Genomic DNA, 26,067 nt, shown 5'->3' with positions numbered 1-26,067 from the left:
TGATTAGAAATGATATATTTTAACTGCAGCAAAAGCAAAAATATTCCCCGGAGCCTCTGGGAGAAATAGGAGCTGGATGGGGCACTTCCAGTGACTCAACAGGCAAGACAGTCTTGAGCACTTCAACAGATGCCAGAAAAAAGTGTGTGCCCTGAAAACACTCCTATTTTTCCTTTAGTTTTCCAGCTGCTTCTATGTATAGCTCAGTAAAGAGATCACCCTCACTACTTGATTGATTTTCAAGACACTGGCCCCACCTCTTCCCAACACAGCTGTGCTTGACAAAATTAGCAAACAGCTAGTCCTGCAGGACAGGGGGAAAAGGATGAATGAAATCAAACTGAGTTAAGTTTCTTACAGCACAGGAATCTGTCATTGCCCAGATAATGCCGGGATCAGTTGCTGAACCCGTAGCAAATGAATGGAACATGCTGGAATACGTGGCCCCCTACGACTTGTGGAATATAACTTTCAAGAGGCAAGATTAACTGTTCTCTCTCTAAATTGTGGTGTATATTCTTCCCATTTCTCCTTCCTGAGCATCACTTGTTGAGCTCAGGTTTAAAAAGTTAGTCAGTTATAAAAATTATATGGTAAGGGTTGAATGAGAAAGAGTGAAGGGATAATGTCTGCCTACAAGTGTGGACTGAGGATCTTGATCCTTCATATCATACTCCCAACCAGAGAACAAATACAAAAATAAACACAGCATGTTATACATAATACAAAGTGTAAATCTACAAACACAAGTGTACTAACGAGAGTTGTTCCTCAGAAGCTCGATTTTCCTCCAGGCCCTCAGAGAGGAGGAGGAGCAGGACGGATGGTTTTCGTTACGCCTTTTCATGTCTTAAAAAGTTTGTAATAAGTCTCAGTAGCGCAAACAAATTTCATGTGAAACCAGAAGCTGTAAAAATAAATTACTTTCGAAGAAATGTGGTTTTCTTCTGCCTACAGCTCAGAATTCATCATGTCGTACTAAGGCCTCACCAAAATCTGTGGCCTGACTGCCCACAAATAAATCATACTTGTCGACAATCTCCTCCTTGGTAAGCTTGCCATCCTGAAATGAGAGAAAAGAGTGAACTGATGCAGAATATATTTCCTATTCCAAGTTTACAAATACTGCTATAGAACAACAGGGACCAGTTAAGATTTAGGATTTTAATCCCCACTAGATTAAAGCTGAAGTCAATTTTTATCACCCATTTACACACACAGAGGGAGGAAAATAGCAATACATTTTCCTTATCAAGCAAGTTATAAGTAGGAGGACGATAGAAATAACATAGCTCAATGCGAGAGACACGGGTTTGTTTTTGAAGGAAAAAAATGCCTCTTTTCGCAAAATATCGGACACCTCCAAGATATGGTTAAGACATAGCCAAGAACTGAGCAAATACTTCAAGTGAATTAAGTCACTGCTCAATAGGAAAAACAGTATCTGCTAATATCAAGCATAGCCCTCACCTCCACTATGTCCCAAGCCACCAGTCAGATCCAGACACAACCCCCAAAATTATTTAGGTCAGATTCCAGAGGGATGACTACATGAGTTTCCTTTTCTCACAATATCAGGACATAGCACTTGGCCACGGAAGTGACTGAGCAAGAACTCAGACTGACCCCTAAAAGGGCCAGATGACCAAAAAACAAACAAACAAACAAACAAACAAACAAAAACCTAATTGCACTGGAAAGTGAAGATTAAAAGAATGTTCAGAATACTGATAATCTGTATCTTTTAGCTTTATTTTCAGCTTAGTCTTAAGCAGAACATTCATATCACTGAAAAAGGTGATAGTGCCATTCTTTTAATGAACAGACTTCAGATAATTGATCAAGGACAATTTTAATAGGCTCCAGAGAAATGCTGATTTATTATCCACTACAAAGGACTTAATTTTAGAAAAGCATATTTGATTTAAGAAGCTTTTAGTAGGCAAAAATAAGCCTGTAATAGGTAAAAGTACAAAGGAAGTAACAAAAGAAAAAAAAGCAAAGAAAATTTCCAGGTGATCCAAAGTTAACAAATGATGCATGCCAGGCACAAGCTGCTCAGAGGATCTTTTCTGAAGCCTAATTCTCTGACGCCATGAACACTCAGCTAAGGGATTTTTAAAATGAGATGAGACGGGCAGCACTGCTCTGTAAGTTTTCAGTAGCCAACTTCAGAACCATCACAGACTCAGATTTATAATTAACACCTTAAATGCTCTAGAATAGGAATTTTTAAGGTAACCCCCTAGAAGTTCAAATTGACCCGTATAAAATTGTTTGGGCCCAGCTTACCTTGTTTTGGTCTGATTCATAGACTAGGTGTCGGGCTTCTGCTTCTGCATGATCATAGTCTGAGGGGAGAATCCAGTCTTTGGTTTCTTCCTTGTCCATCTTTCCATCACGGTTCTTATCTCGAAATTCAACAAACTGTTCCCGTTCTGTTTTTACCCATTCTGGCTCATCGGCATTGCCATCATGGCTATACATGTCACCTGTGTGCAGACATGGATACATAAGATAGGCTTGTCTTTTCCCAAAGACTAAGGTGAATCTGGCCTCACACCCATCCTCCTCATTCATCTGTTTGGAACCTACAAGTGGTTACAGGGGCATTTTCGGCCACAGTCCTTAGAGAACAAGGCATTTGCTTGAGGCTTTATGATTGATCACGCAGCAAGACTATTTCCAGATGTTGACTTTTGAGTGATATGAGAGGAAAGAGGGTCTTTACCCCTTAAAAACTATGCAGAAATAAAGGGAGATGACTGACATCAAGAAAGGTAAAGACTAACTTTTGCAAGCACTGTTTCCTATAGTCCATTTCACTTCAAAGGAGCTAGTTAAACCCGACCATTGGCTTTTAGAAAGGTGCTATTTTAAATTCTCAAGGAAATGTGTGAAGTGTTATGCTATGAGCCAAAACTGCCTACCACTTAATTACTATGGAAAGTGCATTATACCAGTGACCTTCAATTGGGGTACACCGGGAGACAAAACACTGTCAGAGTGCATAGGGAGAGGACAGTTACAAGAATCAAATTCTAGATCCTTGACTTCCACAGACAATTCTCCTGAATAAGTGATCTGCCTAAGAACGCGCCTTCTGCCTTCCCTTTCACAATCGAGTCACCTCTCTTCCACTTTGTAAAATGGCATATTTTCATCCCTCTTAAAACTAGTAAGCTGTAAAAAGCTCCAAGATGAAGAAAAAGGGACAATTATTAATCTCAGATGTGAGAAAGTATATATCTGAAAACCTGTAACATGGGTTCAGATTCTTTTGCATGTGAAGAGGGTTCTAATTCTTTGCTTAGAAGAAAAAATTGAAGCAGGGTCTAACCGAGCTTCTTCTAAGAGATCACTGAAAATAATTTTTGATGATAGACCACAGTGATTTTTGGTAGATAATTTAAGAGGAGTGCTAAGAATTGAGTGACACTGTTATTACAAACCTTCCATTCTATGATCAGCTTTTTTATATAAGTAAATAAGGTCTCTTAGCATTCCTCTAAAAAAAAAAAAAATGGAAATTGATACTGAAACATGCTTCTCTGTAGCAGTATTTGCCATCTGTGGATATCAAAACTACTTGAGAAAAGAACGTATTAAAGACATATATTTTTGTAACAGTACAAATATAAAATGTATGTTACTTTGTTCAAGTGTGTATTAATACCATAACTGTCACAGATAACAATTATTCTCATATTTAAATTTATATGCGTAATTTTCTTGCAAAGACAGTGTTGGGGTGATTGAAGGCTTTCAAGATAAAATATAGTGGGACATATTCTGTGGGGGAAGTAGATTGAAAATGAATTTAAGAAGAAACAGGAATATTGTAAAATTTCCCATTGTTAGAGAACTATTTCAAAACAATACTTGTTATTATACATCTCTATAACATTAAACAAAAAACAAATGCAAGCAGTAATGGTCATGTTGTTAAAAGCAAAATATTACCATTTAAAAAAATATAGTACTAAATAGCCACTTTCATTTTAACTATTATTAAATGCAAAAGTAGCAGCTAACATTTACTGAATTCCTATTATAGTCTACATATCATAAAAAGCACTCTTCTTATATATTACTCGTTTTATTATGAAAACTTTCAAACATATACAAAATAGAAAATAATCTTAAGAATTCCCATTTATCAGCTGTTTCTAAGGAAAACACTAGAGACTTACCGATATACTCTTCTAGATCAATGAAGCCATCAGCATTCTTATCTATATCCTCCATTGTTTCCTAGACAGAAAATAAGCCAAGACTATTTTGGTCTCTGAATAAGGTTTAGGTAATTTTACTTACTCATTAAACACACATACATGCTTGCATGTGTATGTATGATTTAACTGTAGGAAAATTTCTAACTAATAAATGGTAAAATACTATCAATTTTTTAATACTTCAACCTAAAATAACTATGGTCTTCCATGAAGGACACTGACACTGCTTACTAATGAACTACCCCACCAGCTGACGTGATACTCACAGGAGGTGTGCCCAGTGAGTATGTCTACAGCTATGGGCTATGTTCTCAGGAAACTGTCTTCCATAAAAATTCTTCAATACCACTGTTATTACTCGTATATGGTCACTGGTGATGGGATTTAAAAAAACAAGATTTTCCTTCATACTTACAATGTGAAGCTACCAGCAAAATGGTAAAATAAATTATCTTATGATAAGTACTATTATACTCAATAAAAAGTCTAAGGCATCTAAGATAAATGACTTGATCAAGGTCACAGAAAAAATAGAGTGAGAGCTTAGACTCTGCATCTGGCCAGCACCTGCACTCTTCTAAATACAGAGGAAGGCTAAACGAGGAAAGACAGCAAGCACAGTAAGAGAAACTGAACTTCCACTGAGAAACCTTGCTCTCACCTACCTGTACTACTATATCTTTCATGTAGTCATACTCCTCAGGGTGCAGGAAGGCTGTGAACTCCTCCTTTGTGGCAATCAGGTCTCCATCCTTGTCTGCCATTTTAAATCTCCGCTCATCTCTAACCATCATTTGTTTATAGTTAAATCCATCATCAGGGTCTGGATCATCTAGAAAATAAAAACTTATATTAAGTCCAAAAAAGACCTTCTGGAGCCTCCCCAGTGGCGCAGCGGGTTGAGCGCAGCACTGTGAAGCTGTCTGCAGCCTCTGCAGCGCCGGTTCGATTCCCAGCCGGCCAGGGAGATGCCCACATGGTGGGGCAGACCTCTCCTGTCTCGCCCGCTGCTCCCCTCAGCAGTGTACTTCAGTCCGCCTGCCTGTTGTTCCCCACTCTGTCTCTGGTGACTCTTCTCACCCCCTGCACCTCTGGCCTGTACCCTAGTTCTTGTATAAAAATAAATAAAACTTAAAAAAAAAAAAAAAAAAAAAGACCTTCTGATGAAAATGTGTGGCCTAGGGAATCAATTGAAAGATAAACCAAGCAAAGAAGAAATAAATCAACTGATTGCAAAGGTAAAATTGCAGCAGTATAAAGACATTCAGTTTTGAGCTAAAGCTCTGGTAATTAGCAATCTTAGTTTCAAATTGAAAGAAAATGCCATTCAACTTGGGCCCTGGCTCCTGGACTGCAGAACCCAGTGTGTAACGTTAACGCTTCACTGTTCGTGGTACTGAGACTTCTCAAGGGCTCAGGTAGCTGAGGGATAGTGCTGGTTCTGAAGTCACACTGTCTGGGTTTGGATCCTAACTCTACCACTCCCTTGCTGTGTGACCTTCAGCAAGTAACTTAGCTGTGCTTCAAGTCACTCACCTGTAAAATGGGGACAACAATGGCTTCTGTCTCCCAGAATTGTCATTTGGTTTAAATGAGCACATAAATCTTAGTTAAGAGCTTCCAATAAGTGTCTGGCATATAGTTAGCTTTTAATAAATATTAGCTATTGCTATTTTTATTAAACATTGGGCTTTAAACATTAAGAAGCTATATCAACGAATTTCTATCCCGTTATAGACCAGTTTGTTTCAAACAATAAAACATCACCACTTTGAAAAGAAGTATTTTAGGTTTTTTTTTTTTAGCAAACTCAACTACCTTAAGTTATTAGTACTGTTTGCCCCCCATTAATATAAAATTCAAGAAAATGCAAACTAATCTAGAGTTAGACACTAGATCAGTGGCTGCCTAGTAAGGGGGATGGGAATGATGTTTATTTACCTTAATTGCAGAGATGGATTCACTGATGTGCATACATGTCAAAACTCATCAGATGAGCACTTTAAGTATATGCAGTATACTTTATGCCAATATAATAAAGTTGTTTAAAAAGTATTAGATTACGACTATATTGAATTTGGAGCTATCCATCTATTAGAATGTTGAACTGCACATGCAAAACATAGTGACTGAAATCAAGCAGTTTGATTAGTCTCTAGATTTTTTTTTAAAAGATTTATTTATTTATTTACAGAACTGCGGTGTAGGCCAAAGGTGCAGAGGGTGAGAGAATTCACCAGAGACTGAGTGGGGAGCAGAATAGGAAGATTCACTGAAAAACACTGCTAAGGAGAGCAGTGGGCATGGCAGGAGAGATCTGCTGTGCCATATATGGGTTAGCTCCCTGGCCAGGGACTGAACTCAGGCTGTGGCAGTGACAGTGCTGAGACTTAAGCTCTAAGCCACCAGGGTCTCTAAGTTCTTAATGCAATTTAGTTTCTTTAAGCTGAAAAAATGTGATGGCATTAACTGCAGATAAAGGGGGGAAAATCCTTTGAATGTGAGTTGCTGTATGGAGCACGTAACAGATGAGAAGATACTGGGTTGTCAGAAAAGTAATGATGCATTTTTTCTGTTTTCATAGAAAACATTAAGAAAATACAGAAAATGTCATGACTTCTCCGACAACCCAATATTTTGTAAGGTAAAAAATACCCATTAACAAAAGAATGAATGTTCCTGCAATATACTGATCGAATTTAAAAAAGACAGGGCACTAGTTTTACAGAAAGATCACAGGGCCCCCTGATGATAGTACATGTCTGACTTTTGATGCCATGTGTTAAATCTTTCCATACTTTAAGTGCAGTAAAAGAAAGTACTGGTCTATTTTCAGTGTTGAGCAGCTTGAAGTTTCATTCTTCAGTAAGACAGCTTATTGAATGATGAGGCTTTGGGGAACCCTATAAGTGTATACTCAAAGCCAAACTAAATCAGAAATGGAGAATTTAAGGAAAATTTATCACTTTTCTCAAACACTTAAATCATCACTTGTAAATAGTTTCAGTACCAACTATGTAACATACAATAGAAAGATAACAGAAGTTAATTTATTAACTAGTATAACTAGATTCTTAACTAAGAGCACTCCCCTCCTCCTTAGGGTAAAACTTAGGGACTGGAATCAAGCAGTTTGAGCAACACACACATATGTAAGAATGAAAAAGGAAGATATATACTTTATTTTAAATGACTAAACTTACATGCCTATGGGCACTGCTCGGAGTACCGTTATCTATCCTGAGCACCATTCTACTGTGCCTATCAGCTAGCACAGTTTGGGGTAGGCTCTTAATCTAGTTTTGGTAGTTTAGGCAGGGTAAATTTTATTTCATATTTCACTTGTGACACAGACAGTGTTAGGTTTCCTTTGGTGGAAAGCAGGTTTACGATGACAGATTTTAATTAAAATCTAAGGTGATTTATACCCGAACTCAAAACTGAATTAAGAACACACGATCACAAAAACTCAGCACTTCTATAAGACAACTCACTACCTCCGGAAGCTCTTTCCACCAGGGAAAGATGCCTTATAAAGACATTGCTTCTACAGCCAGTAGCTTCAGTTTATGCAAAGTCTCACTCAGGAGAAATACCCATTACATTGAATCACTTGCCATGAGAGGTAACAAAGTCCTCAACAGATTTTTATGCACATAATCATAGAGGTTAAGAGTCTGTGTATGATTAAGAGTTTATGAGCAGCAAGTGGATGCCTAGGTCTGAGCTGAGATTTATTAACACACCATTCTGCTTAGATCACCAGGAGCTTACCATTTGCTTTATAATTCCAAATAAATCATGAGAGTGATGGGTCTCAGAGAGTGAGCGAGAAACAAGGATGTTGCTCCATCTACAATGACTTTAATACACGTGTTCGTAAAATGTGTGATGGGTATGTTTGGCTCTTTTGGCTAAGTATCAAGCATGGAAAGAGACTGCCACTTTATTCTGAGGAATGAGAACAAGCCGGACACAAAAATAAGTCTCTTCACCAGAAATGTACTAAGTCCTGTAATTAACATGGACAGCTGGCTATCCAGTGGGGAAAACAGACCACTGTACACTCACAGCCCGTTAGTGGTGGTAAGTGCCTGCCTGCTGTGACCCTGACTTCCAGGATAAAAGTGCAAAAAGTAACATTTATACTTTCTCATCTCAAATTGTAACCATGTACAATAGAGGAATTTCACTAACAAAACCCCAAGCCATCAACTGAGCAAGATCACCACCTAGCATCCGGCAGCAGGCAAGTGTAATAAGTAAAAGAAAATTACTAACAGGTGCCCCCCACACACAAACTACCAAATCAACAAAAAGCAATCAAAGTCACATTTACTTGCTTTGAGGCATTTGCAAAGCAGGCTGATAAACTCATGTGCCAGAGGAAAAAAAAGAAAATTTTCATTTCTAAACTGAAAGCAGACATACTGAAATAGTTAAATTTTACCAAGGAAAGCTATTCCGCTTGACCCTTATTTTTGTAATTTTCCTCCTATTCTCGCCAGTTATAAAGGAATCTAACTTGGCATGAGTTTCAAGTCCAACACTTTAATGTGACCACATCAATGAGCTATCTCAAAGCCTCTTGCTTGGCATTGTTGGAACAATGCAGTCTTTTAAAATGGGAGCTACTCCAAAATGATCTGAGAGATGTTAGAAAGAAAAAAATGGCAAAATAATCTGAAATGCAAAAGAATGTACATGATGCCAGAACTCACAATACCACAACTTAACAAATCTTAAAAATATATTATGCAAATTTAAAATGAAAAGAAAGGAAAATCAGTTCAGCATAGAACTATTTAAGATAAACACAATCTCTTCCTTTCCTTTACTGAGTGACCCACTTGTTTATTTGATTCAAGACTATGGTCTCTGCTGGGCTGACATCTTGCCCCTTACCCAGGTAAGTGCCATAAGTCACGTTTCTGTACTCATCCCAGGAGATTAAGCCGTCTTGATTCATATCAAAGTCCTGCCATTGGTTTTCAACATTGTCATATATGTATTTCTTCTGGGCGCGCTTAATCCAGGCTTTCAGCTCCCCCTCCGTCACAAACCCATCTTTATCCGCGTCTATTTTATCTATAATCATTCTACAAGACAAAACAGTTACGTTTCAAGGCGCCGGCTCCACAAAGCTTTCCCCCAGACAGCAGGGACCTACCTAAAACGTAGCCGTAGGTGGCATTTGTATACTCCTCCCAGGAAACGAGGCCGTCCTCATTGAGGTCATGCCCCTTCCACTGTCGCTCTACATCCTCGTAAATCCAGCGCTTTTGTGCAAACTTAATCCAGTCTTTGAGCTCATCCACAGTGACAAACCCGTCCTTGTCGCCATCTATTTTACTTACAATCTTTCTGTAGAAAATGCAGAGAAATCCAGCAAGAGGTTAAAAGGACACAGGACTCTGGACTTAGCCAGGTGTGTGCTGTGACCGTAGGTGTTGCCCAGGGGGCTAAAGCAATGGAATAAAAAAGTTGTCTCCAAAACAACAATTCCAGACAGGCAACTGAAATTCTTTGCTTTGTGGCTCATTACTGGTCTGTAATGAGTCATTTGGATGAAGTAAATATGGTCCATGGCTGGTGCACTTGAATCCAGACACAAACCCAGCCTATCCCTTCAGAAGTGGGGTTTAGACTATGGTCAGAATTCTGGAGTGAAAATCCATTCGTATCTGGGTTCTCTACTCTTCTTCAAACAAATAAAGCTTTATAGCTTTACTGTTTTGGAAGACTTTCAATTTCTTGGTAAAAGAACCATTAATATGATTTTTTTTTTGCAAAAATCTGAACTAGATTTTAAAAAATTCATCAGCTTTTAAGAACAGACAACATTCTTACTAAAAATACAGATATCTATAATAGTTCATGGATCATTTATATGTCAAAACAAGATTATTTGGGAAAAAAACAGAACAGGTACACAAAGAAGTAGCATGTTTACTCTTAAAAAAACAACTAGCAGCTTATTACATGCTATGGTGAATTTGATTTCTTACATATAACCACAAAAACAGAGAACAATGAGGGAAAGATGTAGTAAGAATGTGTATCTCTAAGACAATGTTAATTAGCTGAGAGGGTTAGAGTGCAGATGATAAAGCAAAACTACAAAGTTTAAGAATTGATATAGTTTGCCCTTTATGAGTTTCTTTCTTCTAGATCTGTCATCTCAATTTAAGGACTTCAAACTATGTGTAAATGAAAACTCCTGTTTAAATACGCAGTCACCTACTTAGGGAAGCTAACACAATTGACACAAGTCACATGAGTAAGCAGCCTAGTTTGAAATAGGAAGTTTAACTCAAAGCTTCCAACAAAATCAAAATCTTGGCATACTCCTATGCACTGTTGTTTGCCGGATTAAAAAGGCAACAGCAAATGTACCCTCTTTCCAGTCTGCATTCATTTGATAAATACATTGGAAAGTAATCAGAATCAGAGTACTAGTGTCATTATGAAACAGATTCATCTTGAATATACTGACGTGGCATCAGTCCTGTTACTTAAATCCTATAATTAACAGAGAATGTGTAACTTTGTAGCTTTTGTTCTAAAATGTTAATAGAAAAGGTAAAGCAACTAAGAAGTCATCCCCCTAATACCCTCCATCTGCATTGACATAGGACAAGAAAATATTTGCAATTTTAATCCTGTATAGAGTTTAAACAATATCATCAGATTAAATTATACCAGTATGAAAAAGTTCCAGATTGTTTATAATGGGGATTCAGTTTGTGTCCACATAGTACTGGCTACCAGTAGTGCCAGTGTTATGAGAAAAAGTCAAAGTATCAGACCTCCCCCTCAAAGAAAATTTTAAACTATTACAAATAGCCTAAACAGTAGGATTTCTTAGATTAGAAAGAAAAAAGGCATATGACTGTTCAAGATGGGCTTTTCTTAATGAAGTTGGCTGTTTATTCCAACAGAAATATTCCAAATGGCTTAATCCAGAGGCTGGCAAATTCTTTCTGAGAATAGACAGATAGTAAATATTTTTGGATTTGTGGACCACATATAGTCTGTCCATATCATTTCTAAAAATTTTTTACAACCTTTTAAAAACACAAAAGCCGTTTATGTCTCACTGGCAATCCAGCTTGCCAGAAGTTTTTAAAGTACACTGGGAGTGAGTATACATCTTATTTTAGTCATGAAGCTCTACACTCTGATCTTTAAAAGCCTGTGTGAAGTTATGATGCTAACTATACTGTATGTATTCTGATGACATACACATAAGTATGATGCCACAAATAAACATTTATCCCAGGACAGACACAATACACTTAGTGACCTAATGTTATTTCTCCTAAGAGGTAACGCATACCTCTATATTTCAAAAGGCATAAAGCAAACTCTTGTTTCTTAAGAACCTGAGTCAATATGTGGGCTCCAAGAGGGTTCCTTTACAGCATGCAAAATTTTATAGATATTTATATGCAAACACTTTCCTGAGGAAGAATCCTTAGCTTTCATTAGAAATCCTTAGCTTTTCATTAGAATCCCAAAGGGGCTGGGCTTTTGACCCAAAACAGGATGAAGTGAAGTACTCTAGTTCTTTTCTATAGCAAATATATCAAGTGTAAGAACTTTTTTATATTAAGGACCATCACCGAAAAACAAAACCTCACTGGAAGGACAACTAAATGAAAATTAAGTATACCTTAGCCTTTGGGAGAAAGGCGGGGGGTGGTGGTGGTGGTGAGGAGAATATACATGTAAGAAAAATATGCTACTGTCAATATTCTTTTTTTCTCCCAATGACTACAGGCCTGGTGGTGTGGTGCACCATCAACATTCTTAAGAAAAAGGAACCAAAAATTTTATATTAAAATTGATTTTAAATGCTTCCTGTGGTCTTTTCAAATAGTATAAAGATTGTAAAAGAGTGACTTTTTGCCTCGCAGGGCATGAACGATGATTTTCTCTTCTAATAATGACTTGCCTTATATAGATAGATGGAAAAGGGGATAATCTGTTGTTTCCAACTTCTGGTGTACAGTCATTACCAAAAAAAAGGTTTATAATTACCACAGTGAAAAAGTTAAAAAAAAAAAAAAGTTCACCTGTAATTCTTGCTTTCAACACTATGTCTCCTTATAAAGTCGGGATCGTTTGTCATATCACCAAAATTTAGGACATAGTACTGAGTTCATTCATACGTCCCATGCAAAATGTGGTTCTAACCATCTTAGTCTAATCATATATGGAGCCTGCTCCTGTGTTGAACTTTTGATTAATATTTAATGAGAAAAAGGAACATTTTTTTCCATACTGAAAACTGCCAGCAGAGCCATATTCATCATAGCTCTGGAAATCCAATCTGCAAAGAGCCAGAACATCCTGATTGACACCAAATCTAAGGGCGCTTTATTATTCAAGAGTAATTCTGAGAAGGCAGACATGCAGATCAAAATGTGGGTTGGACATGCATGTTATTAACAGCAAGACATGAAGAGAGAACACCCTCATGAGAAAACACCCGCATGCACCCCTATTTCCCCTAGAATGTTAGCACACTTAACAGATTAAAATTCAAAGTGATCATGGTCTCTCAGAAAAGCAACCTAACAGAAGACCGACTCTTTAATGCATTTGTTTTCTGTATCTACTTTTAAATGTTATGGGATAGTTGCTCATTCTACATAGCAAAATCTTTTTACCATTTCTCTCAGTTTTGAATAGTAAAATATTGTACCTTTCAGTCAATGGGTAAACCAATTTATTCTCTTCCAAAGCAGCCTTATATATAATATCTTCTAATCACAGCATTACCTGTGATGGGCAAAGTATTTTTAGAAATTGCTATGTGGTACAACTTTCCAGACAGATCTCTTGAATATCATATAATGCACAACTGCAGGAACAGTGCTTGTTGAGGAAAAATTTTCACTAAATTAACCTGTATATACTTAAAATGCATTTATTTTTTTTGAAGAGTCGAAAAAGATATTCTCCAGCCCCCAGTTAGAAATAACCAACTGGGATTCTCCCAAGTCAGCTCTTAAGATGCTTAGGCGAGTCAAAGAACTGGATTGTGGCCCACTTATTATTGAAACAGCAACTCATACTCTTACATCAAGACATTACTTGTCACATCTTCTAAAAGGCAAGGTCTGTATGTTTATTTCTTTTAATTAAACATTTGAGAATGAAACCAATGAGGGAGAAGAACATCCTGGAAAATCATAAATGTCAGAGCAATTTAGTCCAGGGGTCTATAATGCCATTTATTATCCACTCTAAGATTTGGCTTGGGTAACAATGAATAAATAGATCACAGATAATTCTAAAAAAATTAAAAGGAGCAGAGATGTGAAATCCCCATGTAATCTTCCTTTGGTATCAAATGATGCAGTTTAAACTGGGTCTTGTAGCAGCTGGTACTTTTACATAAAAAATAACTTTGCTTTGTAGAATGAAATACAAACTGTAATTTTATTGCGAAATATATGAAAGCAAGCACTTTATTAAATAGCAATTCTGTGGTTAGCTTTTAGAAGATACAGGTCAACACAGCTTTACTGAGTGACCAACTCAGAAGAGGAAAGAAGGAATGAGCTGATGTATAAATAAATGCTATTACCCTCACCAGCCCCGAGAGCTGGCGCCTTACCCAAGCCTTTCCTTGCTCTCTTCTGGTGTCAGCTGATCAAAGGTCTTTGCTTCTTCAGCACCCAAAAAGGCATCATGGTCATAATCAAAACTCTGAGCATCATTGTGAACCTTATCACTGAGCTGCTGCTCATGGTGTACACGGTCCTTCTTTTCTGTGGGCTTGCTCAAGGCAAAGTCTATGCACAGGGACAGGCACAGGCACATAAGAAAATGTCGCAGGTCCATGATAATCAGATCTTAAAGAGAAAGAAAGGCAGTTAATTCAGGAAGGAGTATGCATAATAATTAACAAGAAATTAAATTAGTAAAATTATTTTGATAAGCAAATCTATACAAATCACTTATATTACCCCCAAATGCTATTAATTTATAAAATAAGTATGGCAGAATAAGACAACTTTCCAGTCTTATGGTGAGAAATTTTCACCAGCTTCCTGTATCTGATTCTATACTAACAAGCAGTTTTAGCTAAAATGTCCAACATGTAAATAAATCTCCCTTCAAAAGACATCAAGGCAGAACTTTAATCCTTTTGCTTTAAAAGTGAAAGGAGGGGCCTCCCCTGTGGCGCAGCAGTTGAGGGGTGGGTTGCGAAGCTGCCCGCAGCCTTTGCAGCGCCGGTTCGATCCCCAGCCACTGGGCAAGGGTCCCACATGGTGCGCAGACCTCTCCTGCTGCCCGCTGCTCCCCTCAGCAGTGTACGGTCCTTCTGCCTGCTCTGCTCCCCGCTCTGGCTCTGGTGAATTCTCTTACCCTCCCACACTGACTGTACCCAGTGCTTGTATAAATTTAAAAAAAAAAAAATCTTAAAAAAAAAATGAGGTCACAGTAAATTAGGGAATTAGTCTAATCTAATAACTAGTGGGATCTTTGGACACAGACACAAAGAGAAAAGGAAAATGCCATGTTGGTGTGAAGCGCCTACAATTCAAGGAACAGAATCCCAAGCAAGGACTGCTTGCTAGAAGCTAGAAGAGGCAAGGAAGGTGCCCCTGTGGCGACTTCAGAGAGGTGTTGGTCTTGCATACCTTGACTTCTAACTTCTAGTCCCTAGATCTGGAAGAAAATAATTTCTGCATTTTAAGTCAGTTTGTGGTTATTATAGATCCCTAGGAAACAGCTTGTGGCTACAGTACAGAGGGACACTGCCATCACATGAATGTTGAATGCATTACCTTGTCCTCCTCTGCAAATTAAACTAGCTAGACGTCCCCTCTCTAGGATGTCAATGATAGAAATATCTAGTCTAAGGGTTCACATTTTATGTGAATTTTTTTTTAATTATAAAAAAACTTCCAGCATAGCTTCTCACCAGTGGTTCTGAATTCAGACTGCACCCTGGAATCACCCAAGGAGTTGTCAGATAATATGACCACTGCATCCCATCCTAACCATTAATATTTATTAAAGGCAGCCAAGTCAGGCCTCCCTGGTGGCACAGGGTTAAGGTCTCAGCGCTATCAAGCTATAACGTGCCACTGAAGCGTGAGTTTGGCATGAGTTTGATCCCCAGGCAAGGAGCTAACCCACACATGACATAGCAGACCTCTCCCGTCTCTCCCATTGCTCCCCTCAGGAGTATATTTCTGTGAATCCGCCTGCTCTTCTCCCCACTCTGTCTCTGATGAATCCTTTCAACACACCCCCACACCTCTGGCCTACCCCCCAGTTCTTGTATGCATACATAAAATCTTAGAAAAAAAGGCAGCCAGGTTAAGAACCTCTATTTTAACCAAACTCTCAGTCACATTAATAACTTAAGAAATATGTTATATTAAGTATACTTAATATGAATAAACTGCATATATCTGATCTTGCCTCAAAATTTTGGGACTAGAATAAAGAGAGCAAATTGTGTTAGGGATTAGGAAATTAAATTAATCAACAGACTAACTCTGTAACTCTGGAATAGTAACTACAGTATATTACATTATAAAAGTACGTTATAAAGTTAGTTATATTAGCATAGATTTATAGATCCTTTTGGATTCAATAAACTAAGCACAGCTCACAGTGAACATGCTACATAAAGATTCCTTTAAAGTCTCAGGAAAGCAAATAAAGAAATATGCTCGATTCTAACACAATCTAGAGAGCTGATAATACAAAGGCATAACCCGAGGCCTCAGTGAACAGCTTTTGATCTGGGAAAGCAACTCAGTGGGGGAGGCTAGTAAACTCCTCAAATGGCAGAGGTGGCGCCATCACTAGAGTAGAAAGTGTTCTAGAGTAAACAGGACATTGCCAATCAAGCAAACAGAAATACAGCTAGAGAGATAATGGGAGGGGGCCACACCACAAGTGCCCATTTTCAAAACAGTGACTCTTAAGACATATGAAAACCAATTAGAGCAAGCAATATGAAAGCAAAACTACACACTTAGAGAAAAAGGAAGATGATGGTACTTTTCTTAAGCTGTTCCAGCTAATGTTAGAATTCGGCTGTGCTATTCTGTTGAAATATCAAATCTGTATACAAAGATACTTGTATACACATATTCAATGATGATAGTTTATAATGATAAAAATGGAAAATAAACTAGAGAATTAGAAAATATATATTAAAACTGTATTATGGGACACTACACAGAAGTTAAAAGTGGTGAATCTGCACTGAAACTCATATCTCTATAAACTCAAATCAGAAACTCTACAGGAGTGATAACCCCTATAGAGAGATGAGAGCAGGAGGTTGGAGTGAACTTTAGTACTATATTCTGCTGTGCTGTCTTTTCTTTTTTTTTGTAAATGAGCACACACTTGTGTATTACTTTTTAAACAGTATTAAACTCTTCAATATTCAGTAGGCAAAGCAAATAAAATAGGCAAAGCAAATATTTTCAAGTCATTTCTCCAGACTGAAAAAGGAATCTACAGGAAGAACACCTATCCATTCTTAAGACATAAACACTATTTAAAAATAAAACATATTGCTTTAGAGTGACACTCTAGTCTACACTTGGATAAGATCAATCAAATGATGGAACAGAAAGAAAATTAGAAATTTGGTAGCTCTCTTAAATGGCAAAGGGTCTTTAGGGCAACATGAAACTTCCATCTCAAAGTACAAATAATTCTTCAGACAAAATTCTTTAGACTAGGAACAAACTACACATTGTTGACATTTTGTCATATATCCAAACAATATCTGTAATGTTACAGACTTACAGATTCAAGTAAAATCAAGAGTCACTACAACAGCAGGTTTTCCTTAATGCCCATTAATTAGGGGATGTCATATTTAGGAAAATTCTATAAATGATTAATTACGTTCCCAGAATAAAAAATCCTAACCTTTGTATAAAAACTTTCAGAAGCTCTTACAAGACCCAAATGTTACAATATGCTTTAACAGTATCCTATCCAGGTCTCAAAAAGGGCACTTTACAAAGTTTTGATACATGTAACACATAGAAATGCAACATATTGATTCACTGATTTAGAAGGAAGAGTACACTTAAGTTTGAGACTTAACATCTTGATTTAAGAATAGAGAACAGCAGATTAAAAATTAAGTGGTCTGGTTTTATCATTTATCCATCATTTTCCCCCTCCCTCTCCTCAGTTAAACTCGCTATCCTACCTTGTTACAGGCTCCTTCATTCTGTGAATTGATACTTCTTAGATCACCACAATTCACTATCAGTCTTGCTCAGACCTTGCTCTTTCCTTCTTTCTCCCAGTCTTTAGGAGCTGTCTATGTCGCTCACTAATTCCTTAACACCTGTCACCCTGAAATCTGCTTTTCTACCACAAATTGGTAGGTTTGCCTAAAAGGGTCAACAAGGACCACCTCATGGACAAAGTAGTGGTCTTACCTTCATCTTTCTACAGCGGGAAATAAAGTCACACTTTAACTTAAAATATTAATACACACATACATATCATAGATCTTTGTGCACATAATATACCAACTTCTGGCTATTAGGGACTCTAACAAAAGACCTTTTATTTTATGAAAACAGACACAAAAACAAGGCTGTACTAGATTTATCTAAGTCCACATACATATAAAAATTTTCAAGTTGAAAAGAATGTTATTCCCCTCAAGACAAAGGATAGTCTGTGTGGAAAGATAGGAGAAGAAAAAGCATGAAACAACTTTTCACACAAGGCATTTGAAGAACATTAGTGCAATTATATTTGAAGCAGCTTTCTCTTTTCAGCCAGTCTGAAACCAAAGGATAGAAAGCTGGCGATCCCTCTCTCCTTTCCCCATCGTCACAGTTACACATCAGTAGACAACCAAATACTAGGAAAATATGACATACACAATAAAGGACCTGGTTGTATGGACTCTTACCATGTGATTTAGAAGATAAATCAATGGCTGTGAAATATCCATCTCCCCATTACCTACTCCTCAAATGAACTGTAACTGTTCACCCTAAAATTCTGCCCTTCCTCCGCCAAGGTAACATCTAATATTTTCTTTAAAAAATATAGACTTGCACGTCCAGTACAATAGGCATTAGCCACATGTGGTCACTATGTACTTGAAATGTGGCTAATGTAGTTAAGATGTGGTATGAGTGTTAGAATAGTATTTTGTATGTATTGGATTAAATAAGTTATTGGAAATTAATCTCACCTGTTTTAAATTTCCACTTGAAAATTTAAAATTACATATGTGGTTTGCATTATATTTCTACTGGATGGCACCATTATAGATAAGCTAAAGAGCTAAAACAGAATATGAAGTAATCATCATCCCTTTGCACATTATTACCAATAATGATCTCCTGCAAAGTTAATTTCATGAACTATTTCAGTAATTTATAAGGGGGAAAAAATGGCATAAGCTTGAATTTCTTTCAAGGAACAATGATGAGTCTTAAAAATTAGTTTATTTATCTAATAAAAATTTCCATGAAAGGTATAAATTATATCTCATCTCCCCTCCCCCCACTCCATTTTTTGTAAAAGTCCATTGGTTACAGAATACTTAGAGTAAATTGCTTTGGGAAATTTATATATGCAGATTAAATGAAACTACTCAAGAACATTAATAGTGAGTGATCCCAGTTGTTCTGGTTGACCAAACACCCACTGCTCAATGTTATCAAGTGGGGAAATGGGTGTGGTGGTAAAATTCCAGTTCTCTGAGTTGGATATTACCGGGGCGGGGGGGGGGGGGGGGGGGGGGGCGGGGGGGGTTTCTATAATGCAGCAAAAGCAAGATCTCACTGCTTAAGTGTCTACCTCAACTGGTATTGGGGGAGTAGACTGATAGCAATTTAATAATACTAAGGCCCATGTTATGAAATCTAGAAATTGAAGGTACCTGGTTGGTTATCTACTTGACATTCTTCACTAATAAATTTTAACACAAATACCATCACTGGACTGCAGATCCAAAAAAGTAGTAACGCCATCCTTCATTTGATGAAGGTTATGGCAATGACAAACTATTCAATTTCCTAGTGGCTGAACAAATTTAATTAATACATTCTAATTAGATTATTTGTGTGACGGGGGGCATACATCTCTAAGATTGTTGAGTATATAAAAGTGCAAAATTTGGCTGTAGAAGAGAAGCTTTCAGAGTGACTGAAAATCAGGCTTCATCAGTTCCATAATCAAGGCAACAAACTAAATTTTTCTGGCTACAGAGTGAAAATTTTTCTTTAAGAAAAAATTTCTAGGAGAAAGTTTCCTTTTGGCTGATGATATTTTATACATGATTAATTGCCATAGGAATGTTATGCAAAATGTATGGAAAAGAATTTGATTTGGTTGCAATTTTGCTGTGCATATGTAAATTGTATGCAGTCTTTGAGATTTTGGTAGTTATTTTTAGCTCAACTTTCCTCAGTGCCAAGTATCTACAATTTAAAAGGCCCAGATGAAAAGATCTCCTAAGATCACTGCAGCTGGAAGTGATCTGTGCCTATTCTGCTAAACTTTTACAAAACTTGTTCATACCACTTCATAATAATAACCATAGACTACTAAGCTGTCGTCATAGCTTCCCTATATACTCCACACTTTTGGGAAGCAGAGATCTGTTAGTATAAACTAATATCCTTCCCCAGTTCCTAATTCGTGCTTGCACTTTTTATATACCAATACAACTTAATGGATTAGTTGGATGTATTTGGCAGCAGTGTAGTTCCTGCCTGTCCAAGTTCCCCAACAGCCACCCCCCCCATAACCATTTTCAATGGCTTTCCAACATTGAAAGTTACCTAGTCACCTCTGGCTTTCCAACACTCCTTGCACATCCATGTTACCGAAAAGTCTAAGCTAATAGAATGTAATGATGTCCTAAACTGGTGCAAAGATACCAAGTGCCATCAATAAGTATCTCGAGGGCCTCCCTGGTGGCGTAGTGAGTTGAGCGCAGAGCCGTGAAGCTGTCTGCAGCCTCTGCAGCGCCGGTTTGATTCCCGGCCTGCCAGGGAGAAACCCACATGGCGTGGTGAACCTCTCCTGTCTCGCCCGCTGCTCTCCTCAGCAGTGTACTTCGGTCAATCTGCCTGTTCTGCTCCCCACTGTGTCTGGTGAATCCTCTCACCCTCCCGTACCTCTGGCCTGTACCCCAGCTACTGTATAAATAAAAAATAAATCTACAAAAACTTAAAAAAAAAAAAAAAAACCTCTTGACACACTGCTGATGAATGGAAGCAAATTGATTATATTGAAAGTGATGGCAAGTTGGCTTCAGAGCTATAACTGAGTACCACCCACTCAGACAAAACCAGATCATTTTCATCAGCTCATGGTTTCAGCTGTGATTCTCAACAGAATTCTATTGGAAACTCTTGAATCACATGATTAGGCCTAGGCAAACTCATCCTCTGTACACACAAATACACCTGACAGGTCATCTCTGGACCCTCTTTTGTACTATACTACATAAATTCTTCAGTGATGAAATAGCTTGGGACTTAACTAAATCTACTGAATGAAGTCAAACATGCATTTATCTTGTGTCAAGTTCCATTGCATGGCAAGGAGTAATATCTCAGAGACTCCAAGATTTGCTACATCCAGGCTACAAAAACAAGAAGCGACCTTATTTCCAATTCATTAACGTTGACTAATTTGTGGTTCACGCCAGAAAGTGACTGCAATTAATTCTCAAAGACACTCTTCTAAGCTTTTATACATGTAGGAATTTAGATCAAAGGCCCTAACGTTTTCACAGGGAGTTTCTGCCTTGATGCAGAAAGTTTTCGAGACTGCAAGCCACACTACGATGCTCTAAAACGGGACAGCTGTAGGGAATTAAGTTTACTCCTCAACACAGCATGTCAAAAATCAGAACTAGGGTTGGGACTGGAAGCAACAAAAAGTAAAAAACAAAAAACAAAAAACATCGTTTTCTAAAAACGATTTAAAAAATGTATTTCCTATCGCACTAAAGTCTGTAGCTAAACCCTGGGCTTTTCATTACAGTGATGCAGGGTTTTTAAAAACCCACAGAGCCTTCATGCTTTCTTCCCTCGCCTGCTTCTACACCCTCCAAGCCAGCGAACACGACTTTGTTGGCAGGATCCACCCAGCTCTGAGAATATGGCCTTGGGGCGGGGTTGGCAGACCCAAGCCGGCCAGTGAATGGGAGGCGGCGGGAGCTGTTACTATAAAGCCACCGGCTGCTCTCCGACCTTCAGGAGGCAAACAAGGGTGACCCTCTCGTCGGAGGGACTCGGGACACGGCAGGTGGCGGGGCCCAGGGGCGGAGGACGTGGCAAGCCAGGTACCAAACAGTACGTACCCCCAGGGAGGCAAAGCCGGGGGCCGGAGCCCCCGGGACCAGGCCGGGCCCGAAGCGCGCGAGCCGGCGAGCGGCGGCCTCCGGCACAGGCTGCGCGCGGAGGGCGCGGGGGTCGCGGGCGGGCTCAGGCCCCATTCCCCGCGCTGGCAGAAATACGCGCCCGGCAAGGAGGCCCGCGCGGCTCCGGGAGCCAGGCCCCAGCACAAGGAGAAGGAGAAAAGGAGGCGGCCGAGGTGAGGCCGGCGCCCCCCGCACTCACCTTTCCCCGTCGCGCCCTCAGCCCAGGTTCGCCGCGGCCTCAGCTCACCCACCGGCTCCGCTCACGCGCGCAAGCACCACCCAACCGGAAGAGGCTCCGCGCCCCGCCCCTACCGCCTCACCGGCGGCGTCCTGGCCAATCAGCAACAGACCCGCCGCTGACGCAAAGCCTCCCTGGACAGCCATTGGTCCCACAGGCTTGGAGCCGGGATTGGCTGGAAAGCGCCACGTCCCCGCGAGCGCGCCGAGCTGCGTGGACCGGATTCCCGCCCAAGTCGCGTCCAGGGCCCTGTGGGATGGCGGGTCCCAGCCCCCTACCCCGGCCGGCGTGTGGGCGCGGTCGTCCGGCCGCCACGTTCCGGCTCGCAGCGCGGGGCTTGGCTTTGGGTTACGCTGCTGGGCGTCCTCGCGCCCGCAGGCCTCCAGGCCCGAATTATGCCCACTCAGTCGCCAGTTGTTTGAACAATCCCAGCACCAACTTCTTGGCGCTGCCGCCCTGGTGGGGTCACCTACAGGGAGCTTTTGATTATTTGACTCCCTCCTGTATCTCCCAGCTTCACCTCCCACTACTCCTCCTTACATACCTTGTTCCCTGACCACCATCGTCCCAGAGCCCGTTCACATCTCCATGGGCTTTCGCTCCAAGCGCATTTCCCAGATTCTGTTTTGTAAATGTCACTAGAAGTCTGGGTTTATAGAAATCTGGCTCAGTTGTTAGCTCTAGAAGCCTTTTCTGACCCCACTAGGCAGCATTTCTCCCATATTTGCTTTCATAGCACTTTGTATCTAAAGTACACTTGGCCAAATTTTGTTATAAAACGCTGCTTATCTCTCCTGTAGACTGTTTCAGGGTAGAGCTCTGCCCTTATTCATCTTTGTAACAACCTTTGTTGTATTAAGCACATAATGATGTTAAGTGAACTGAATCAGGTCCCCAATTTAGGAGAAACATAGGAAATTATTCACTTGTTTTCATGCCATGAAATGAAAACATTAAATGAGCTACAAAGTTTACAACACAAATGCAATATAAACTGCTGGGTTCTTAGCATATATGCCTCTATACTTTAATTTCCAGTGGACATAGTAGTATGCTCATGAAAATGAAAGACAAAACAAGTTAACTTTTAAGTGCCAAGATGAGAGGCTGACAACTAATGTTTTTGGAATTCAGACAGAGTGACAGTAATCCTGGGTGGTGGTCACAGAGGCATTTGCAAGAAGGTGTGACTCAGGCTGAACTAGCGAAGCTGACTTGAGCAAGAGGAATAACTGGAACATAGAGCAAGAGGACAGAGTGGGAGGTAAATTCCAGACCAGATAGGGGAGAAGGGAGTTTAAAAAAGCACAGGGGGCTTGAAGGAAAATTTAGATAGTTTCCTCTAAGTGCTGGATGGTCTTCACCTGAGGAACCTGAATGGGGAAGAAATGTGAATTGTGGGGCTTATGAAGGGTTGTAGGCTTAACCTTAAATGGAATGAGTTGAAAATGGTTCTTTCCAGGGTTGATTCTAGAACAGGCTGCCTTAGGAATTTGAAAAATGGTTTTAAAATGCCTTATTGATGTTAGGCTCAATAGGAAGCCATGGAGTAGGATACTAAATATTGGTGAACCCAGAATGAATGGGACATGGTCGCTGCCCTCAGGAAACTGCAGCCTAACGGGAGAGGGAGAGGAGGCCGCATAAAGTTAGTGGGACTCTGCCAGAGATGTGGCCTTCAACCCTCACAGTCTTGATGAATCAGGGCTTGGACTAGGCCAAGCAAGGAAAATGGAAGTGAATGCTTATTTGCAAGGTATATTTTTTTAAGTGGAAATAAGTTCTGGACTTAGTGACTGCTTGGGTGAAATAAAGAACACAAAAATTTTTACATTTTTAATTATAGGAAACTGGGAGAATGAGTTAGATGAGTTGAAGATGAGGAAAGTGATGAGTTCAAGACATGGTAAATGTAGGTGATGGTAGATCATCTAAAAAGAGCCAATAGCTGGAGGAGATAATTAGAAGGATCATTGGCCAGGAGGGAGATGATGGAGCCATGAGAATAAATTAAGCTTTTTGAGCAGAGAAAAACACACCGGGCCTCATGGGAGCCTCAGAATCAAAAGATAAGCGGAGAAGGAAGAACTTGAAGGGTGACATACAAGAAGTGTCACCTCAGCTGCACCTGAGGTCCATCTAGCCCTGGCTACTGTCTCTGAGAGAAGCACTTGAAGGACTCTGTGAAAGGGATGATGGTGCCCACATCAAAAAACAGGTGTTTTGGGGCCTCCTATGTGGCACAAGGTGTTCAGCACAGCACTGTGAGGCTGTCCACAGCCTCTGCAGTACGGGTTTGATACCCGGCCGGCCAGGTTGCTACCCACATGGTACAGCCATCAGTCTGCCTGTTTTGCTCCCCACTCTGTCTCTGGTGAATCCTCTCAACCCCTCTCCTGCACCTCTGGCTTGTACCGGGGTTCTTGTAGGCATAAATAAATAAATCTTAAAAAAAAAAAAATAACCCAGGTGTTCTTTACACATCTCCAAGCATCCCAACTCTGTTCCTGTGGTTCTACTAAACATTCATTCCACAAATTAATTCTTGTCTCCTGTGTGCCAGACACTGTTCTAGGTACCAGAGATACAGCAGTAAACAAAATGGACCAAACACTCTCTCGGTGGTGGTGCTTACTTTCTGGTAAGCAACAAACAAACAAGATACAGAGCCAAAATACATAGAACAAGAGATGGTGATGGGGGCTAAGGAATAAAAGAAGACAGGAAAGGAGATCAGAGGAGGTTTGGTCTCTCAGGCGTGGTATTGCAATCTTAAAAAGGGTAGCCAGGGAAGGCTCTTAAAGAGGACATGAGTGAACCTCTGAAGGTGGTGAGGAACATTCCAGGAAAATGGATCAGTACGGACAAAGGTCCTGAACTGAAGTGTGCTTGGGGAGTGGCAGGAAGCCAATGTGGCTGGAGTTCAGTAACTGAGAGGTCAGGGAGGTAGTGGTAGCGATGGTGGCAAGGGCCAAGGACACCCCCTATGGCCTTTGGACCACTGCAAGGACATTAACTTTTATGATGAGTGAGGAAGTGTGGAAGAGATTGACTAACATTTACCAAACTGTTTCTTCTTCATCCTGTGAACACAACTGGATGGGATTTCCCAGCCTCCCTTGCAGTGTGGCCATATGTGTAAGCCTCAGCTGAAGCAAGAGGGGCAGAAATGATGCCCTCTACTTTCAGGACTGGCCATACAAACCCATGTCATTCTCCAAGTTTCTCCTCCTTCTGTGGAAACCCTAGAAACCAGGTAGAGGCATAAGATGGACGGTTCCCATTAAAGAGCCACTCATTGAGCAGGTATATCCTTTGGGGACTTTTCATGAGTAATAAACTTCTATTGGTTACTTGATGCCATTGATATTTGGAGGTTTATCTATAACAGAACTAGCATTGCCCTGCCTAGTGGGAAGCTTTGAGCTCACCTGCTACTATGTTTCAGTGATGGGAAGCTGGGTCATCAGGAAGCAGCAGGGGTTGGAGAAGAGAGATGGTGTAAAGCAGCTACTCAGTAGAGAGAACAAAGGAGGGGAACATAGTATGACCAGCAGCCAACACGAGGGACACTCTGGGGGCTTGTGATCATGACTATGAGGTGAGACTGCTTAGCATGTCTTAGTTTTCTCCCGGCAAGCTTCGTGGCATGGTGCAGGCAGAACTGCAGCTAGCTGAGTGAATAGGATGAAATGGAAGAGACACAAAGGTGTGAGAGGTGCATGTGAGAGTGAGAATATTACAGAATCCAGTGTGGAGGAGAGAAATGAGGATGGAGAAGAGGGAGAGTGAAAACCCAGATGGAGCGAGAGAGGTAGAATTGGTGACATTATGGATTAGTGGGCAAAAGGGAAAAGATAGGTGGTAGAGCTGGAGAGTGGGCAGAACGGGGTAGGTGCAAGGTGTTTTTTTTTTTTTTTAAGAATTATTCCTTTATTGTTTTTTTAATTATTTATTTATGCATACAAGAGCTGGGGTACAAACTAGAGATGCAGGGAGGTGAGAGGATCCACCAGAGACAGAGTGGGGAGCAGAACAGGCAGACTGACTGAAATACACTGCTGAGGGGAGCAGCGGGTGAGATAGGAGAGGTCTGCCATGCCATATAGGTCAGCTCCCTGGTGGGGATTGAATTCAGGCCGCTTTGTGGCAGGAGGGCCTTGCTGGTGGTACTGCTGAGACTT

General features: G+C 40.0%; 1 protein-coding gene across 2 annotated transcripts; it reads right to left on the bottom strand.

Annotated features, from left to right (window-relative positions):
- On the bottom strand, positions 1-21,934 carry CALU (calumenin). Of its 2 annotated transcripts, none has more exons than XM_037512894.2 (7): positions 21,845-21,934; positions 13,864-14,101; positions 9,141-9,334; positions 4,901-5,067; positions 4,194-4,254; positions 2,293-2,492; positions 1-1,063 (listed from the first exon to the last, which is right to left on the bottom strand). In XM_037512894.2, the coding sequence occupies exons 2-7, from the start codon at positions 14,088-14,090 to the stop codon at positions 959-961; spliced, it is 954 nt and encodes a 317-aa protein (XP_037368791.1). In that variant the 5' UTR covers positions 14,091-14,101; positions 21,845-21,934; the 3' UTR covers positions 1-958. The 2 variants fall into 2 exon arrangements, with proteins under 2 accessions (XP_037368791.1, XP_037368787.1); XM_037512890.2 differs by lacking the exon at positions 9,141-9,334 and adding an exon at positions 9,406-9,599 and having other exon boundaries at positions 21,845-21,932.
- Between the last annotated feature and the right edge of the window lie 4,133 nt (positions 21,935-26,067).

Source organism: Talpa occidentalis, unplaced genomic scaffold (assembly GCF_014898055.3).
Source record: "Talpa occidentalis isolate TD23 unplaced genomic scaffold, MPIMG_talOcc4v2.1, whole genome shotgun sequence".
NCBI lineage: Eukaryota > Metazoa > Chordata > Mammalia > Eulipotyphla > Talpidae > Talpa > Talpa occidentalis.
This window is presented reverse-complemented; position numbering and strand designations above follow the sequence as displayed.

Excerpts from the sequence above, each read along its gene's own strand:
- CALU (XM_037512894.2), bottom strand. The coding sequence starts at position 14,090 with ATGGACCTGCGACATTTTCTTATGTGCCTGTGCCTGTCCCTGTGCATA. Across the intron at positions 2,493-4,193 it reads TGATCTAGAAGAGTATATCG|GTGACATGTATAGCCATGAT; the intron begins GTAAGTCTCTAG and ends GTCTGCACACAG. Across the intron at positions 1,064-2,292 it reads ATGAATCAGACCAAAACAAG|GATGGCAAGCTTACCAAGGA; the intron begins GTAAGCTGGGCC and ends CTCTCATTTCAG.